General features: G+C 33.9%; 1 protein-coding gene across 1 annotated transcript in view; it reads right to left on the reverse strand.

Annotated features, from left to right (window-relative positions):
* Positions 1-19,716, reverse strand: part of Dlg5 (MAGUK family member discs large 5) — a 440,912-nt gene that overhangs the window by 240,903 nt on the left and 180,293 nt on the right. Inside the window, exons 13-15 of the mRNA XM_090409542.1 lie at positions 19,587-19,714; positions 16,140-16,242; positions 8,604-8,780 (exon numbers count right to left, since the gene is read on the reverse strand). Of these exons, the coding sequence (XP_090265668.1) occupies positions 8,604-8,780; positions 16,140-16,242; positions 19,587-19,714 (408 nt within the window). The remainder of the gene's footprint in view (positions 1-8,603; positions 8,781-16,139; positions 16,243-19,586; positions 19,715-19,716) is intronic.

Consider the following 19,716-nt stretch of genomic DNA (forward strand, 5'->3'; position numbering starts at 1 on the left):
TCAGCATTCATTTTAGAAATTATTGGCTTTACAACTGTGTTATAAATAATTTTAATTTCCCAACGTTTCAACTTTCATATTAAGATCATCATCTGGAATATATACAAATATACAAGGACAAGTTGAGTTACATTTCACACAGTAAACTAAAGAAACAATGATTTGATCACCGGTTATTCTGCTGGCATGACCTCTAGTGAAAAAAGAAAAACAAAATACAGATAAAATTACAAATTACAAATTATAAAATTACAATTTGAGAGAAATATTCTTTCTTATACATAGTTTTTTTAAAGTAACAATGATGTCCTATTTTTAACATTACAAATGTTATATTAGATTTACGATTCTGGATTATCTATAGTCTTGTTTATAGTTAACTCTTAGGGAGAAAGGTTCTGTGGGTAGAATATGTGCCCTCCATATGTTTGGGATTTTTGCACTATCATTTTTGTTCAGATTGAGGTAGTTGATAAGAATTTCACAGGTTTCCTTAAATTTGCATTCATACCATGTTTTGGTATGTAAACAACTGGTGCTTTTCCAGTCAATTCTATCTAAAGTGTTCAGGGGATGATCAGAAAGACAAGCTTCACCATAATTATTATATTTAATGTGTTGTTTATGTTCCTTTTGTCTGATAGGAATTGTGCATCCTGTTTCCCCTATATATGGTACATTACAGGTGCAATAAATATGTATACATAATAAATAACGGAAAAACTCACGTAGAAATATTATTTAATAGTATAATTTTCGCCTGTGTGTCACAGGCATCTTCAGTACAATTGAGCACAAAATTAAACACTAACTGACAATTCCAAAAAGCGCCACCTAAGTAGCTGGTGTAAGATAACTAAAAAGGTCAATAACTTTCCTTAAAAAAAAAAAAAATGTAATACAATAAAAAGTTAGGAAAGATTGGCTGATTTGTAAAGTACTATCTCCCATAAAGGGGATAGACGTAAGCCGTCGGATCTGTTTAAGTTAGGAGAATGAAGTAGAGTTTCACATGCTTCTTTATAAAAGCGTTCCATGAGAAACTGACTTTTGTGAAGAACTCTTGTCTTTCTCCAGTGAACTCTGTGTCTAGTGAAGATGGCATGTTCTGCAAGTCCAGACTTTTCAGGTTTAAAGTATTCAATATAAGATTGGTGTTCTTCTAGCCGAATGGAGGCAGATCTTCCCGTTTGTCCGAAATAACATAATCCACAAGAGCACGGAATCTGGTAGACACCTGGATGATTAAGATGTGGAAGCTTGTCCTTTGGAGAAGCGAGAAAGGTGGAGTTTTTTCTAAACGGTCGAAAGGCAACAAAAATATTCAGTGGTTTTAAAATTTTTGCTATACGTTCACTGATGCCTTGTATATAAGGGATGGTAATGCGCGTTATTTCCTCTGTGTTTGAAGAGGGAGACATATTAAATCTACTCAAAGTTCTTTTAATGAAGCAATTCTTATAGCCATTAGATAGAAAGGAAGAAGTTATATATCGTATTTCTTTCTGTAAAAGATCGTCTGTAGAACAAAAGGAGTGGGCCCGATGAACCAGTGTTTTAATAGTTCCTGCCTTTTGACTGGGATGGTGATGAGATTCCGCATGGATATAATGGCCTGTATGAGTCTTCTTTCTATAAACTGAGAAATTAAAGGTTTTCAATGATTCTCGTGACAAGCTAAAACGTAAATTTGAATCACTAGTCAGCTTACCTAGATCCAGTAATAATACTATTGATATAGATAAAGTAGTCATAAATGTTTCCGGACGTCCACTAACAGACTGTGAACGTTTTGTTTTATCAAAAGGATATGATTTCGCTGTTACGCTGAATAAGGTGCCTATTATGGATTTTTTTCATAACACAGACAGGGGTATTCGATCCTTATCCCAAAAAACAGCCAACAGATTACGTTTTGAATGTGCACAAATTCTATTTCATGCCAAGCCTCCTCGTCCTAATCTTTCTTACTCTGAATTTAAAGCATTGAAATCACTGAAGAATAACAATAATTTAATAATTACGAAAGCTGATAAGGGGAAGGTTGTAGTGATTCAAGATGCTAAGGAATATGAGAGAAAAATGTCTCTTTTACTTCGCGACTATTCAACTTATAGGCCTCTTACATCGGATCCTACCCAGAGTCAATTGAAGAGACTTAATTCTCTTATAGATAACGTATCTACATGGAATGAAGATCAAAAGAAAAAACTTAAAACCTTCTTCGGTCGTCCACCTAGATTGTATGGTCTTCCAAAAGTTCATAAACCAGGCATTCCGTTAAGACCAGTCGTAGATTGTATAGGTTGCCCCACTTACAAAATCTCAAAATTTTTATCTAATTTACTCTCCTCTTCAACTAGAAGAACTGATACTTATATAAAAAATACTTTGGATTTCAAAAATAAAATTTCAGATCTTCATTTGGACGTTTCTGATATCATGATCAGTTTAGATGTTGTTTCTTTATTTACAAATGTGCCTCTTTCGGAAAGTATTGAATTACTACAACAGGAATTTCCTTCAGACATTGTAAACTTATTTGATTTTGTAATAAATTCTGGTTATTTTTCTTTTAAAAATAAGTTGTATCAACAAATTGAAGGAACAGCAATGGGTAATCCTCTCTCTCCTGCTATCTCCAATTTCTTTATGGAACATTTTGAACAACGTATCTTTGACAATATTTCTCCCAGACCTACTCATTGGTTCAGATATGTCGATGACATTTTTGCTGTATGGAATGGCTCTTCTGATGAACTTCAACAATTTCTCAATAAGTTAAACGCATTTCATCCTAGGATCAAGTTTACCCTAGAAGTAGAATCAAATAAGCAGTTAGCCTTTTTAGATCTTCTAATTCTTCGCCAACCAGATGGTAACCTACATTTCTCAGTTTATAGAAAGAAGACTCATACAGGCCATTATATCCATGCGGAATCTCATCACCATCCCAGTCAAAAGGCAGGAACTATTAAAACACTGGTTCATCGGGCCCACTCCTTTTGTTCTACAGACGATCTTTTACAGAAAGAAATACGATATATAACTTCTTCCTTTCTATCTAATGGCTATAAGAATTGCTTCATTGAAAGAACTTTGAGTAGATTTAATATGTCTCCCTCTTCAAACACAGAGGAAATAACGCGCATTACCATCCCTTATATACAAGGCATCAGTGAACGTATAGCAAAAATTTTAAAACCACTGAATATTTTTGTTGCCTTTCGACCGTTTAGAAAAATCTCCACCTTTCTCGCTTCTCCAAAGGACAAGCTTCCACATCTCAATCATCCAGGTGTCTACCAGATTCCGTGCTCTTGTGGATTATGTTATTTCGGACAAACGGGAAGATCTGCCTCCATTCGGCTAGAACACCACCAATCTTATATTGAATACTTTAAACCTGAAAAGTCTGGACTTGCAGAACATGCCATCTTCACTAGACACAGAGTTCATTGGAGAAAGACAAGAGTTCTTCACAAAAGTCAGTTTCTCATGGAACGCCTTTATAAAGAAGCATGTGAAACTCTACTTCATTCTCCTAACTTAAACAGATCCGACGGCTTACATCTATCCCCTTTATGGGAGATAGTACTTTACAAATCAGCCAATCTTTCCTAACTTTTTATTGTATTACATTTTTTTTTTTTTTTTTTTTTTTTTTTTTTAGGAAAGTTATTGACCTTTTTAGTTATCTTACACCAGCTACTTAGGTGACGCTTTTTGGAATTGTCAGTTAGTGTTTAATTTTGTGCTCAATTGTACTGAAGATGCCTGTGACACACAGGCGAAAATTATACTATTAAATAATATTTCTACGTGAGTTTTTCCGTTATTTATTATGTATCTCATGGATGTATCTCATGTCTACTCACGGTTTACCTCTTTTAAAACTTAATAAATATGTACACGCCAGGGTGGGCCAGCGGATAGGAGTGGGTCTTTGGATGAGTTGAGTAAGCTTTTTATTTTTGCAGGAGGTTTAAAGGTGGCTTTAAAAGGATTGTGTCGTTGATTGGCACATTAATGCATGTGCAAAGAGCGCCATGATATCTGGAGGGAATTTGTTCTGTAAAAGAAGGATTGTGTCGTTGATTGGCACATTCATAAAGAGGGCAGAGACGTCAAAACTGAAATAAATCATCTTTTTCTAATGTAATGTCTTTGATTATGTTTATGAAGTGTTCTGAGTTTCTGATATAAGAGGGTTTTTGTTGGCCAGGTGATAATTCGGGCTCTCTATACCTTACGTTCTGGTTATTTTGTATTGCAAAACGCTCTCCCTCTGCTGGCCGACCCTGGAGCATACCGTATTTATTGCACCTCTAATTTACCATATATATAGGGGAAACAGGATGCACAATTCATATCGGACAAAAGGAACATAAACGCACATTAAATATAATAACTATGGTGAAGCTGGCCTTTCTGATCATGCCCTGAACACTTTACATAGAATTGACTGGAAAAGCACCAATTGTTTACATCCCACAAAAACATGTTATGAACACAAATTTAAGGAAGCCTGTGAGATTCTTATCAACCACCCCAATCTAAACAATAATGATGGTCTGAAAATCCCAAGCATATGGAAAGCACATATTCTACCCAGCTTGTCCTTGTATATACTCCAGATGATGACCGTAATATGAAGGTCGAAACATCGGGAAATTAAAATAGTTATTTATAACATGGTTGTATTATTGTAAAATTAAAGTTTTAAAAGAATTAAAGTTGAACAGCTTTTACAGGCAAATTGAAGACTCAACTATATAAACACTGTTGAAGAAAAAATTAAAGAGATTGAAAACAAGACCCAAACCTTTGAGTTTCAGTGGAAAACTCTGAAGAAAACACTGAATGATTCAGCTAGGGATATTTCTGGTAAAGCTGTCTTCGAGGATAGAAAAATAAGAACCTTATGGTAGACAAAAGAAGCAAGCATATCAAAGTTTCCTAGCAATAAAGTTAGCAGATGCCCTATGAGAATACAGAGAAAAATATAAGAGTGCTAATTTATGGGTAAAAGTAGCTAAACAAAAGTCATGGGAAGACTTTGGTAAGAGTGTGGAAAATAAATATCAGGAAAGTGGCAAAATGACCTGAAGGCTATTGAAAATGAAGCTTAGAAATGGAACAAAGAGTACTGTAAAAGAAATAAAATAAAAGTTAAGGATATCCTAGATGTGCGAGTAATTACTTTGAAAGATTGTTAAAGAAACAAGCAGGGATAGAATCATACTAGAAAATTTTCAAGAAGAATGTGAAAAGGAGTACATATCAACACTTGAGGTAGAAAAAACAGCCAAAAACTTAAAATGTGGAAAGGCAGCTGGAGTAGATGATATTCGACCAGAATGCTCAAGTAAGGAGGTATAAAAGTTTTACAGTGGCTACACGGAATAATTCAGAGGACCTCGTCAAAAGGTCAAATTCCAGATAATTGGAGTAGAACTCTCACGGTACCCATCTATAAAAAAGGAAATAAAGCTGAATGTGTGAAATGCAGAGGAATTTCTCTACTAGGTGTTCCAGGTGAGACTTATACAAGCTATTTGAAAAGATAATGAGAAGAATTGTGGAAGAGAAACTTGGAGGAAAGCTAGTTTCAGGCCAATAAACAGGGGCTGCTCATGCATAGGCACTGCAAAACTGCAGCACCCCAATTATTCTCAATATATTTATTAATTTATTTATATTTGCTTGTAATATTTAATTTTATCATCAACAATCGTATACAATTCTCTCATTTTGTATAAAAAAATAATAAAAATAAATCTTGTAGCACTTAGGAGGGTGAAGGATGCTAGCAGCACTGTGTTTACCACAGTGTCATATTGCTAAGTGCGCAAGCATATGCACGTCATAGTGAGATGCAAGCTATTAGCATAATGCGGCACTGTCCGTCGTGAAGTTCCACTTTTGTTTATATGCAGTTTGCACCAGTAATAGAGCATTTGTAGTGCTTATCGTGTTTACTCCATCTCTTTAAATATTTGGACATTACAATTAAAGACATAACATTTGTTATAGTTTTTATTTTAGAACATTATTGGGATTATGATAATGGATTTTATTTTTAAGTAATTTTGAATTATATCAAACTGTATAATTTTATTGATAATAAACAATATTTTTCATGTTTAATTTCTTTTATAATTTTTACCGTAATTTTGATATTTTATCCAAACATGTATACGCTGTACTTACAGTGTGTTTGTATATTTCGAAAGTTGCAGCATCTCACGATTTCAAGCCACAAGTCGCCACTGCCAATAAAGATTGTCGAGATCCAATTTTCAGTTTGTGACAAATAGTTGAGAAATCATGGAAATGACAAGAACCGGTACTTAAGTTTTGTAGATCTGGAAAAGGCATATATGACAAGGTGCCCAGAGAAGAGCTTTTCAAAACACTACAATCATATGGGGTATATGGAACATTACACAGAGCAATGTATTGGCAATATTTAAGTTGTAAATCAGTAGTTAGAAGTGAAAGAACCAAAGGATGATGCTTTGATGTAAATTCAGGAGTAAGACAAAAATGAATGCACATTATCTCTACTCTTACTCATCATCTATATGGATTACATCATGAAAGAAAGTGGCATTATATGTGATATTGGAATCTGAGATATAAAACTTAACTCTCTGCTTTATGCACATTATGTTGTACTCTTAAAACATATCAGCGCAAGTCTCCAGAATTCTCTAACTAAACGGAATTACATTTGTAACAAATTTGGCATAAAAATCAGTAATATAAAAAACACCAAAACTATTAAAATAGGCAGTAACATAGAAAATTTCAGGTGCATTTGCAATGAAGAACCTACATAGAACAAGTAAAATATTTCAGTTATTTGGGCACAGTTTGTAGTGAAGATGGCAGGTCAAATCTTGAAATAGACAACAGAATAAGCAAAATTGGTATGGCAGGTAGCCAGCTGAATAAATTTATAAGGAATGAGAGAGAAATTAGCCAAAACACCAAACTAGCAGTATATAAAACAGTGTTCAAACCAGTTTTATGGATCTGAGAGTTGTATAAGAAATAAAGCACTTGATCAAAGACTAGAAACCACAGATACGAGAGTTCTGAGAAAAATTAAGGGAGTGAACCAGTGACAACAATTGCAGAACCATATTAAAAATGAAGATATTAGAAAGAAATTTCACATTGTTAGCATTCAAGAATGTGCCAGGAGAGCTATCTAATGTGCTTTGGCCATTTAAATAGAATGGGTGAGGAAAGGTTAGCAAAACGGTGTTTGATCCCAAGATGGCAGGTAAGAGACCCAAAGGAAGACTAAGGTCTAGGCGGATTGATTCAGTCAGAAGTGCTTTGGAAGAATAAAATGTTAGATATCACAGTATTGAAGTAATCGCAAGTTAAAGATTTATTTGGAGGAAAATTGTTGATAGGAGATTAATAATAATGTAAATCATTAGTGCTGCTATAGTAACCTGAACACCTCTTGGGCATACATCAGGAAAATTATGATGATGTAAAAGAATTAATGAGAAACTGTCAACTGAAAAATATAATTTCTTTTAGGAAGTGATGATACTTAGCTAAATTCAGCATTGCACATTTCATACCTCAACTAATCATAAAATAATGCTAAAATAACAAAAACTAAATATTTCTCAATATTGTCTAAAATTCTTTATTAATTAATAATAAATTTGAAATGATTAATTCATTTATCATTAAATTTCAATGAATGATCAATATAATTCTGAGGAAATAAAGTAAAGATTATTTCACACCGAAATTATTGCTTATTATGAAATCCTTGAAATATGATAAAAAATCTCATTCAAAAGTATATATCGGAAATTCAGGCAAATCAACTAGATTACATGTAATTAACTGACAAAAATGGTATTAGCATGTGGCATGGCGGTAATAATATATAAAAATAGATGGTTAATAGATAAAAATGATGTTCCAATGTTTGAGAAAAAAAAATATATAAAGCTTGGAATGTAATTACATGTATTTTTCTGTAAACATTTTGAAGATTTATCACATCATATATTCCTTACAGCTTGTCACTAAAAGGTAGAAAAGAGAAATGGAGTGTACTTTATATTCTGCTTTGGCAAGTATCAACAGATTCTTGAAGATATCATGACGAAAAACTTTTTTTTTAGATTGCTCAAAAAAAAAAAAAAAAGCAGTAAAATGGATTTAGCTCTAATAATAAAAGAGATTGCAATTTATAATAAAGAATAGGTTGCTTTGTGACATTCACCATATAAGATTACTAACAAAAAGATTTAAATGGATTGTATCTACATATGATTTATTTTAAATCAGGTTAATGAATAATACTTTTTGGCATCATGCAACAGGAGTGGATGAGGGATGGGGGGGGGGGGTGTCTATATTTGAATGCCATCATTGAAATGAATATTCTATCACACAAAAAAAAGAGTTTTAATCTATTGCAAACAAAATTTAATTTTCAAATGAAAATTACTGCAAACAAATATCAAAGATTGAAGTGTTACTTTTCTCCCTCGTACTACTGCATTTTCCTGTGACTGTTTATTAGTTTGTCATAAGTTAAATTTTAGTAGAATACGTACGGTAAGAAGTCTGTCACCAACAGCTACAGATCCTTCACGTGCTGCTACCGAACCAGGCATGATGCGACTTACGTAAACACCATTTTCAAGGGTCAAACCATGGTGTTTTCCTCCACCAACATTAAGGAGAACATTGTGCACACTTCGACTGCTAGCCAGACGGCGCCTTCTCACTATCTAAATGTAAAATATAAACAAAACCTTAACAGAAGTTATTTTTTAATGCATACACATGCTTGTATACTGTAATAGGCAATGGTAAAGAAGATTGACAAATCAATAACTGAGATTTTGATTTCTTGCCAATAAGATTGTTACGAATGCTACCATAGCACAGAAATTTATAATTTCAATTTTTTCAAGTTTTATAAATTTTAAAAGCTTTATAAATTACAGGCAGTATATGACACAAAAATATTTGGTTAAATTAGCAATGACAATGTTATCTAACTTAAATTTGCTTAAAAAAAAGCAGTTTCAAACGGTAATCTCATGTTAGATGTTTAATGGAATATTTACAGCACCAGGAAAGGATTAAAAACTAATTTTAATGCTTCCAATATTTCATTTTTCACTGAGACATCTTCAGGGATTACTACTCTTGTAACACACACTGAAATACAACACAATACTAAGTGAAACATGTGGGTGACTCTAAAAATCCTATCTAGGTGGTGTGCCCTCCATGAGCATTTGTAGGTGGTCTAGGATGTGAAGTGGAAACTCTGATAATTAATGTTCCCAAATTTTGGGAAATTTGGGGGTGCTTAAGGGTCAAAGCTGTATAACTGAGAGGAGACCTCCACATAGCCTTTAAAGGAATGCAGAGAACCGACCAGGGCTTCTGACCTAATGTCCAATCCTCACCTTCTCGTGGTGCACCCTGTTGGGTATCTACATGGATACTGGATGAACGAGGATGAGCTGGCAATTTGGGATTTAGCCGACCAAATTGTATTCTTATTGGTTAAACCAAAATAGAAAATAATGGTACAACATGACAAAATTTCATGCGGGCTGGGGCGTCGCCCGGTTAAACAAGGCCCCCGTTGTTTTCGCCAAGGAACCAGGGCGAACAGCGAAAAGTCAGCTACTGGAACAAATCTGAAAACAAACCCCAACTCAACATCACCAGAGTTAAAGATCGGTACTATCAATGTAAGAAGCCTGAATAGCAAAGAAATGCAGCTAGCTGAGGAATTAGATAAGTACCAGGTCGACATAATAGGGGTGACTGAAACAAAAAAAAGACAAACACTGGTGAGATCTTTCTGAGCAATAAATACAAAATGCTATATTCAGGCAATGACAATCAAGGAAAAGAAGGAGTAGCCATAGTATTCAACACAAAATATGAGGCTAATCTTCTTGAATGGCAGTCAGTCTCAAGTAGAGTAATGTGGGCAAATATGAGAATGGGGAACTGGACAATGAGACTTATTTGTGCCTATGGTCCCACAGAAGGCTCTACTAAGGTAGAAGTGGAGGAATTTTTTGAGGCTCTAGAGAAAGCTACTGACACAATGAAAAAGGAAAAGTTGGACCTTGTTTGGGATCTAAATAGCAGAGTAGGAAGTGATTGTCAGACATACAAAAATGTTTTGGGAAAATTTGGAGAAAAGAGCAAAGCTAATAATAATGGCAAATACATTGGATTTCTGCTCAGGGCATGGACTGGTTATTACTAACACCATGTTCCAACATAAAAATGTGCACAAATTCACATGGAGAGAAGAGGCAAGGAATAAGAAAAGTCTCATTGACTATGTTATTGTTGATAGTGATGTTTTCTCCCTGGTGCAGGACACCAGAGTGTACAGAGGATTTGAAATTGGAAGTGATCACTATTTAGTCTTGAGCAGGATAAAATTGAATTTCATATTGAAAAGAATAACATGTAAGAAAGTTTTAAAGCGAATAAAAGTTGAGCAGCTCTCAGATGTGAACTGTAGACTAAAATACACAAAGATTATTGAAGAAAAAATGAAAGAGTTTGAGAACAGGAATCAAATCTTGGAGATTCAGTGGCAAACTCTGAAGAAAACATTGATTGATTCTGCAAGAGAGGCATGTGGTGAGGTTATGTGCAAGGATAAAAAAATCATAACTCCCTGGTGGACACAGGAAGTTAAAGAGGCAGTGAAGGAAAAGAAGAAAGCTTATCAAAAGTTCCTGGCAAATAAGTCAGCTTTTACTCTTACAGAATACAGAGACAAATGTAAGAAAGCTAAGCAGTGTGTAAAACTAGCTAAACAAAAATCATGGGAGGACTTTGGCAAGAATATAGAAAATAAATATCAAGAAGGTGGCAAAATATTCTGGAGGTTGTTGAAGAAGCTTAGGAATGGAGGAAAGAGTGCTGTAAAAGGAATTAGAGATGATAAAGTGACATGAAAACAGGAGAAAAAGATATCTTTGAAGTATGGAGTAATTACTTTGAAAAACTGCTAAATGAAACAAGCAGTGATGACAGCACAGTGATAAAAAACACTGACCAGGCATGCAGTCAGGAATATCCATACTTGAAGTAGAAAAAGCCATCAAAGGATTGAAATGTGGAAAGGCAGCAGGAGTAGATGATATTCGACCAGAAATGCTGAAGAATGGTGGTATAAGAGTCTAGTATAAGAGTACAGTGGCTGCACTGCATAGTTCAGAAAGCCTGGACAGAGGGACGAATTCCTGATGATTGGAGTAGAGCTCTCATAGTACCCATACATAAAAAGGGAAATAAAATTGAATGTGAGAATTACAGAAGTATTTCCCTACTGAGTGTTCCTGGCAAGATCTATGCAAGTATACTTGAGAAACGGTTCAGAAGAATTGTGGAAGAAAAGCTTGGTGAAGAACAAGCTGGATTCAGGCCAAATAGAGGCTGTCAGGATCAGATCTTCACTTTACGACAAATAGTCGAGAAAGCATGGGAATATAACAAAGATCTGTATTTAAGTTTCGTCGATTTGGAAAAGGCATATGACAAGGTGCCAAGAGAGAAGCTATTCAATACGCTGCAGTTATATGGTGTCAATGGGGCATTATATCAAGCAATACTTAGTCTTTATTTGAGTTGTAAGTCAGCAGTTAGAATTGAAGGAAGTACAGGAAGATGGTTTAATGTTAAATGTGGTGTGAGACAAGGATGTACATTATCCCCTCTGTTATTCATTATCTATATGGATCACATTATGAAGGAATGCGGTATTAAACCTGATATCAAAATTGGAGATGTTAATGTCAGCTCTTTGCTTTATGCGGATGATGTTATACTTCTAAATAAATCCGCTACAAGTCTGCAAGATTCTCTGGCTAAATTGAATAGCTGTTGTAATAGATATGGTATGAAGGTCAGCAATAAAAAGACAAAGACAATGAAAATAGGCAGAATTATTGAAAATGTCAACTGTGTTGTGAATGGAGAACCTGTGGAACAAGTAAAACATTTCAGCTACTTAGGCACGATTTTTACTGAAGATGGTAAATTAAATATAGAAATAGACAACAGAATCAGCAAAGCTGGTATGGTGGGAAGTCAATTGAATAAATTCATATGGAATAAAAAAGAAATTAGTCGGAAAACTAAATTAACTGTATACAAGACAGTGTTCAAACCAGTTTTAACTTATGGATCTGAGAGCTGGGTCAGAAGTAAAACACTTGACCAAAGACTAGAGACCGCAGATATGAGCGTCCTGAGAAAGATTAGAGGCGTGAACAGATGGCATCAATGGCAATATCATATTAAAAATGAGGATATTAGGAAAGAACTTGACATTGTCCGCATCCAGGAATGTGTTAGCAGAGCTAATCTCAGGTGGTATGGTCACTTAAATAGAATGGGAGAGGAAAGATTAGCAAAACAAGTGTTCTCTGCCAGGTTGGCAGGAAAACGACCCAGAAGAAGACCAAGATATAGGTGGATTGATACGGTACAAAATGCCTTAGACGATAGAAATATAAGATCTGATAATGTTGGAGTCTTGACAAGTAACAGACTGATTTGGAGGAAAATTGTAGATAGGAAGTTAGTAATGATGTAATTTTTTCATGTAGTACTGTGATATGCTGTACACCCCTTGAGGGTACATGGCAGGAATTTGATGATGATGAATTTTGGGAAATTTCATGCAACCATATTTATTTAAATTCAATTGATTTCTGAGTGCTGCTGCAGTTTATAAAAACAGCCTCTCTTTTTGAATTTACTATGTTGGAAAATGGTGGTTTTTCTCCAGGAGATCCTGTGGGTTGTATCCAAAAATGGATACAAAAATGGAGGTATGATTTGTATTCTTCTAAATAGATGGTTACAGATCTGTCTGTCTGAAGTATTTTAGAGTCACCCATGTATTTCACTTAGTATTGCATTGTATTTCAGGGTGTGTTAAAGAATTATTTGTAATCCCTGAAGATGTCTGAGACAAAAATATTGGAAGCATTAAAATTAGTTTTTAATACTTTCCTGGTGGTATAAATATTCCATTAAACCAGCAACCTGATGTCCTCCCAGCACTTAAGCCTCAACAGATACAAACAGTAATTTACAAATTTTGCATGACATCATGTTAGAAAATTTTGATTACAATAGGAGTGAGGAATGCCTTGAAAACAATGTTTTATTACCACCAATACCATCATTCGGTTTATGTCCACTGCCCACCACAACCACTAGTATTTTCACAGACCATCACAAACATCCATGCCCATGGAAGGATTCAAACCGACAACCTTTTGGCTGGAGAGCAGATATGCTTAACATTCTACCAACCAGGTCAATATTAGCAATTATAGAAATCTATATAATGATCAAAATGCAGAAAACTTTGCATAGTTTCAGAAAGCATGAAATATTCACCTCAAACTAATTCCACATATTTAATTTCAATTGCTATGTTTCATAACAGTTAAACATAAGGTTTCCTTGTTTTATCAAAATGCTGGCCTACTTGGCTAAGCAGTTAGCATATGCTACAGGTTTGAATCCCAATGTGGAATAAATGTTTGTGATTGTCATTAGACAGGAGAAGAATTTCATCACCAGGTGAGACCACTGCCTGCTTATTGGAAGTGTGAAGTGGCTTGAAGAAGTTTTGTGTTTGGTCAATAAAGCAGGATTTCCAGACTATTTAAAAAATGAATAAACATAACAAAATATATAAAATTAATAAAAACAAAAAAAGAAATCCTTAGCCCACCAACAGAACAAATGAACTTTAGGTTTATAAAATCTTTTCATGGATGGGAACAATATAAAACATTCAATTCCTAACCAACATAATCTTTACACTAATCTGTTTCCATTAATTTCAAATTTATAGTTTCTCTATTCATCTATGCTTTCAAGTATCAACAATTTATTTACTGTGTTTGTTAGAATTTCACATGTGTGAAAATGAAATAAATAATATCTTTTGAAATGTGACAAGAAATAAGCCTCAGCAATGAATTTATTTACTAATGGTAAATTTGATTTATTTTATTTTTCAAAGCATTGTAATGGAACAAAATAATTCAAGTTTGTTCATTTTACTGATAACATTATACGAATTGTTTTTGCACTAATTTTGAATGCTTGCACCAAAAATCATTATATTAACTATTTATAAATAACAATGTTTTCAACTAACAGGCGTGTGTAAGCAACACATTTGCATCCATAGAACTAGGCTGCCCAAAGAAAGAGCATTCTAAGTTTTGATTCTGGTAACCAATTGAAGGAATTTTTTCTAAGCATTTCTTTGACTGAATCCTGAGTTAGTCAATCTCTGCCAAGAGCAAACAGGGTTTTCCCAACTACAGGTTTTTCATCCCATAAAATGGGATTGTCATTAGTGGGAGCTAGACCCAAAAGAGATACCAAGGTTGAAGCAATGCAGAAATCACACTACTACTTCTTCGACTGAACCCTAATTATCTAATCCAGAGTATTTTAATAATAAGTTGTTACACTTTTTCACTTCTTGTATATGGGATATATAAGTGACTTCTGCATTGTTTCAACCTTGGTATCTCTTTTGGGTCTAGCTCCCACTAATGAGACCTTAAATTTTCTTTAAGGTCTCATTAGTGGGACCAGTTTTGACCATTACTTTAATAATGGTCAAAACTGGTCTGGGTAGTGGCCCTTCCCATAATGCATAGTATTATACACACCTGAAAGGATGCATGATTTGCTTTATGGGACACTAAGGTAATTAATGTGAAGTCATTAGCCTAGTTGTGAAAAAACTTCATGTGCAAACTTTATTTGCTAAAGGATTAAAAAGAATATAATTCATTAGCATCTTTAATTTAATTTATAACAAAGTGGGGGGGAAGAGAACTATATAAGAACTAGCACTTAATACAGACTCCAGGAGAATTACAACCAATAGCAAAAGTGATAATTTCATAAACTAGTAGAGATAGAATCACTGATTTTTTTCACTTGGAGACAACAATTTCACCAAATTTTAATGACTGCCCCTGGAGGTGGTCCACAAATATCATGTGGACAGTATTCAATTTCACCCCGCCCCCAAGTGTTTCACAGCATGTCTTAAGACAAATACCAAACTAGCAATCATTTGCCACTTTCTTTATCTGCATATTATACATGAAATCCTTTATATAGCACACACACACACATAAGGAAATTCCAGATGGATTGAATAAGGGATCAAATCTGCTAAATATGAAAGACGATGTAATTTCTCCCAATCTACCTGTCTGGAAAACAGTTATTCAGAAAGGCTGATATAATATGGTGGAGCTCCATTTTGCTACAAGCAGTATCCTTTATGGACTGCCTAATTTGCAGTATGTCCAGTTACCTTGTTGCTGTTACCATATATGGTTTTCATGAAGCACAGTCCAATCACAGAATTAAAAGTCAGGGCATTTTATGTTCAGAACTGTCATACTCTTATTCCATTACAAAGTAGGAAGTTTCTATTACCTGAATTCAGCATTTGTCCTCCTACTAGAAGAATGAAAGTACTAAATGAACTGGTTAGAGAATGAACTTTAATATCATGTGAGTAATTTAAAACACAGAGCTAAGAAAATTGAAAAAAACAGTCTGGATAGATTTGTCATCTGCTTGTAAATTTTGTATCAAAAAACCTTTTCTGAAAAGCTTCCAATCTGTTTCAAGTCAACTAGATGTCTACTCCCTACTCACGCTTCCTTTTCTTCCTCAATACAGAACCAGTTTCCAGCTACTACTGTGCTCTGTCACTCAGGTGGACTGTATCTATATCCTTGTCCTGAATTTCTAATGTACAATAACTGGAAACCTGAATTTAGAAAGCCAACAAATACTGCACTTCTACTGAAATAAATGCACAGATTCATGCACTGGGATAGGATTATTTGTGCTGTGAACAAAATTCGCCCACAGCACAAATAGGATTATTTGTGCTGTGGGCGAATGTCTGAAAAATGATAATTTGGTAAATTAACAGATTCTATCAGTTTATGAAATATATCATTTTGCTATTGTTAGCAATTGTGCAGGACATGCTCTTTTTCAAAATTATAAAATAATTGAATACTTACAAGTGTCAGCACTCCACCAGAATTTTTCACAGCTTCTACTACATTTCGTTTTTCGACACTGGTAACATCAATGCCATTTATCCTTAAAATGCAGTCATTCACCCTGAAAATATATTTAAGTACATGCAATGATGATTTGGAATGAGTGGAAAATCAGCAACATATACTTTTTGCAAAAACAAGTTAATGCAAAAAAACAAAATTTGAGGAATATATCCAACACTGCTGAAGAAGGTTTAAGGATAAATTCTTCGGTGGTCATGAATTCTGAAATTCAACTGAACCACAGATCATTATTAATAAAATGCACTACATTCACATTCAAGATTTTTATACACAAATATTAGCACAACGAGGCCAAATCAAACAAAAAGTGGTACTCTTATTCCAATTTGTACCATACATTAAACTCACTTAACATTCCCCAACAATTCTTTGTAAAGTAATGGGTGAGTACTAAGCAGCTCTGTCCCACTGCTAACAAGGCTAAGCAAGTCAAGTACTAATACCCGTGTTTTAAAATATAACAGTATATTTCTATGAAGAGATCGGTATTATAAGAATGGAATATAATTTTTTTGTAATAATATTTATTTTAAAAGAACTATTATCAAAGAGATTATATCAAAAATAAACATAAACACATATAACCTTTACTTATGGACAAAAAAAAAAAAAACATTAACTGGTTGAATTTTAAGCACAGATTACTGATTTGTCACTACAGGTTAAATTTCAGAACACCAGTTAAATTGTTGCAGTACACTTTACCTAATCATCATCATCATCACAAACCATGGGCTCACTGCCCGTTGGTGTCCAATGCCTCCTTCACTATCTTCTTCCACCTTTCTTTGTCCAGTGCACAGTGTCGCAGTTTCTGTACACCCATTCCACACCAGTCCTTTATGTCATCTATCCATTCTCTGTATGGCCTACCTCTTCCATTTACACCATCCATAATACCAAACATAAATGTCTTTATCTTCCAGTCTTCACTCATTCTACAGATGTGTCCAAATAATTGCAGCTTCCATTTTATAATGTTCTGCATTAGATTCTCTTTTGGTTGTATCTTCCGATAGAGCTCTTCATTTGTGATTTTCTGTACTCATCCTATTCTTAGAATCTTCCTGTAACAAGTTCTTTCAAATGCCAAAATTTTTTCTTGATTCCTTATTTATTATTATTATTGTTATTATGTGACATCTCCAGGGAGTCCAAAGACTCATCGAGGGACTTTGGACTTTGAGAGTGTGCCAACAGCATCGAATGATTGATCCCCTTCCAACTACTAGCCACGATCAAATTTGCTTAATTTTTTGCGTGAGCCATTAGTAGCAGAGGCTCTACCAATCGACCAACCTTTGCTGGCAACAACAACAAAAAAAAAAAAAAAAAAAAAAAAAAAAAAGGGGGGGGGGGGAGTATGCACTTCTGTCATACTAGGCTAGTAATAGCCAGAATATTCTAGAGTGACAAAGTGACAATTAGTTGTTTATTTGATGTGTTTCGAATAATTTTGTATGCTTATTTCCAAATTAGTAATGCAGAAGACTTGGAATTAGAAATTATAAAAATAAAAAAAAAAAAGGTATAATGTTAAGTTCACATCAGAATGATGAAACATTCTGATGTGAACTTAACATTATACCTTTTTTAGTTGATAAAAATAGCTATCCCTTATTAAGAAAATGTGCTCTTAAAATATATTCTTACTGTGCTTTGACATGTGAATCTCTTTTTTCAAATATGAAGCATTTGAAATCCAAGTATCACAGCTCAATGATTCTCATTTAGACCACCGCCTAAGAACTGGAAATTCCAGTTACATGCCAGATTATAATTAAGTTAGCTGAATATCTGCAATAATACTTTGCATTATTGCATAATTCATATATTAATACATAATTCATTTTATAAGCAGAATTATGTATTAATAAATTCATTTTAAATAAATATGTATTGAAATTTACAACTTCCCCTCCAGCAAAACTTAGGTCAAGTGCCCTTTGTCATAAGCCAGACCATTTCGGGTGCCCTTTTCAGTAAAAAGGTTCCCAAACTCTGATCTAGAAGGTTGAATCATTGAAGCACTACAAGGTTTCTTGAATGAAGAAGACAAATAGAGCATACCATCATCAGAAAAATTATGGATAACATAATTTTTCTGATAACAATAGAGGAAGAGTGAATGAAAGCACAGAGTTCTGGGATACTGGTATCCAGTACTGACAGAGAAATTTAATAAGAGGAAATCAACCATCATGGCATGTAGTGACCAACCAAAAGAAAACAAAGACGGGTAAGAGGAATACTATAACGTGGCCAGACTTTATGCCAGACTACAAATACTTTGAAAATATCTAGTTACCATAAGTTTCTCCGAACTTTTTCATGGATTGCATACAAAGGATGACGGTAATTAAGGGAAAATAGTAGTAAAATCTTTTTTTTTTTTTTTTCGTATGTGCACATACACACACATTGTGGGGGTTGGGGTGGAAAGTTCTGATAACACCTAGAACAAAAATTAAATTAAATCAACTGATATAAACAGAAGAATCTGCTTATTTCAGTTGATATAAAAATAAAAATTACATATACATTTTACAAATACAAAAAAAATTATTACAAATACAAATTTAATATCATTTTTGTTCTAGATGTTTATCAAAACTTTCCAGACACCCCCTTTGTGTGTGTGTGTGTGTGTGTGTGTGTGTGTGTGTGTGTGTGTGTGTGTGTGTGTGTGTGTGTGTGTGTGTGCACGCACGCACGCACGCACATGTGTCAATCTCATACACAAAAGGTTGCTAAACCTATAACATATCAGTGTTATGTTTGCATCAATATGTTATTGTAAAGAAGAATGCATCTATGGTAAAGGAGAATGAATCTATTGATATGCTTCTGAACAACTTGAGGAAAGCTGTGTGGACTGTTCCAAAGCACAGAAGTGGATAATAGGAAAAGAGGAAGAAATGAGCACTTAAAAAAAAAAAGTTTGACAGTATGGTTCCCAAAAAAAGCAAAGCAAAGTGAATTTATTTTCACTTGAATTCATTGAAATCAAAGAATATAAGCACTGCAAAAGAAAGTTATGATTACTTAAAACCCAACAGAACAAAATATTAAAAACTTCACATAAATAGAAGTGATATAATTATTTATCTATAAAATATATTAAAAAACTTTAATATATTTTATCGTTGCTGGCAATTATTACTAATTGAAAAACAGTGCTTTTTTAAATAAATTTAATCATGCTAAATCAGAGGTTTAGTAATTTTTCCAAATAAAATTATTCAAGAAACTAGCAAGACTTAACAAAAATATACACTGATCTTTAAATTCTTAAATCAGACAATCTTGCAAACTGTCTTAATCATAAACAAGTTCAGTACACATGATAATAAAAAGAAGCAGTTATAAACTATACACTACCTCAATTTTTCTTCAGCTTTGCTACCTTTAACAACATTCCGAATATATATGGAGCTGTCATTGGGATTTTGTGGGTCATCTTTTCCACCAGCTATCCCAAATCCCAATTCTTCTTCAGATGTGCCTCTCT

This window comes from Typopeltis vanoorti, chromosome 19 (genome assembly GCF_054136105.1).
Source record: "Typopeltis vanoorti isolate ZY-2024b chromosome 19, IOZ_Tvanoo_1.0, whole genome shotgun sequence".
Taxonomy (NCBI): domain Eukaryota; kingdom Metazoa; phylum Arthropoda; class Arachnida; order Uropygi; family Thelyphonidae; genus Typopeltis; species Typopeltis vanoorti.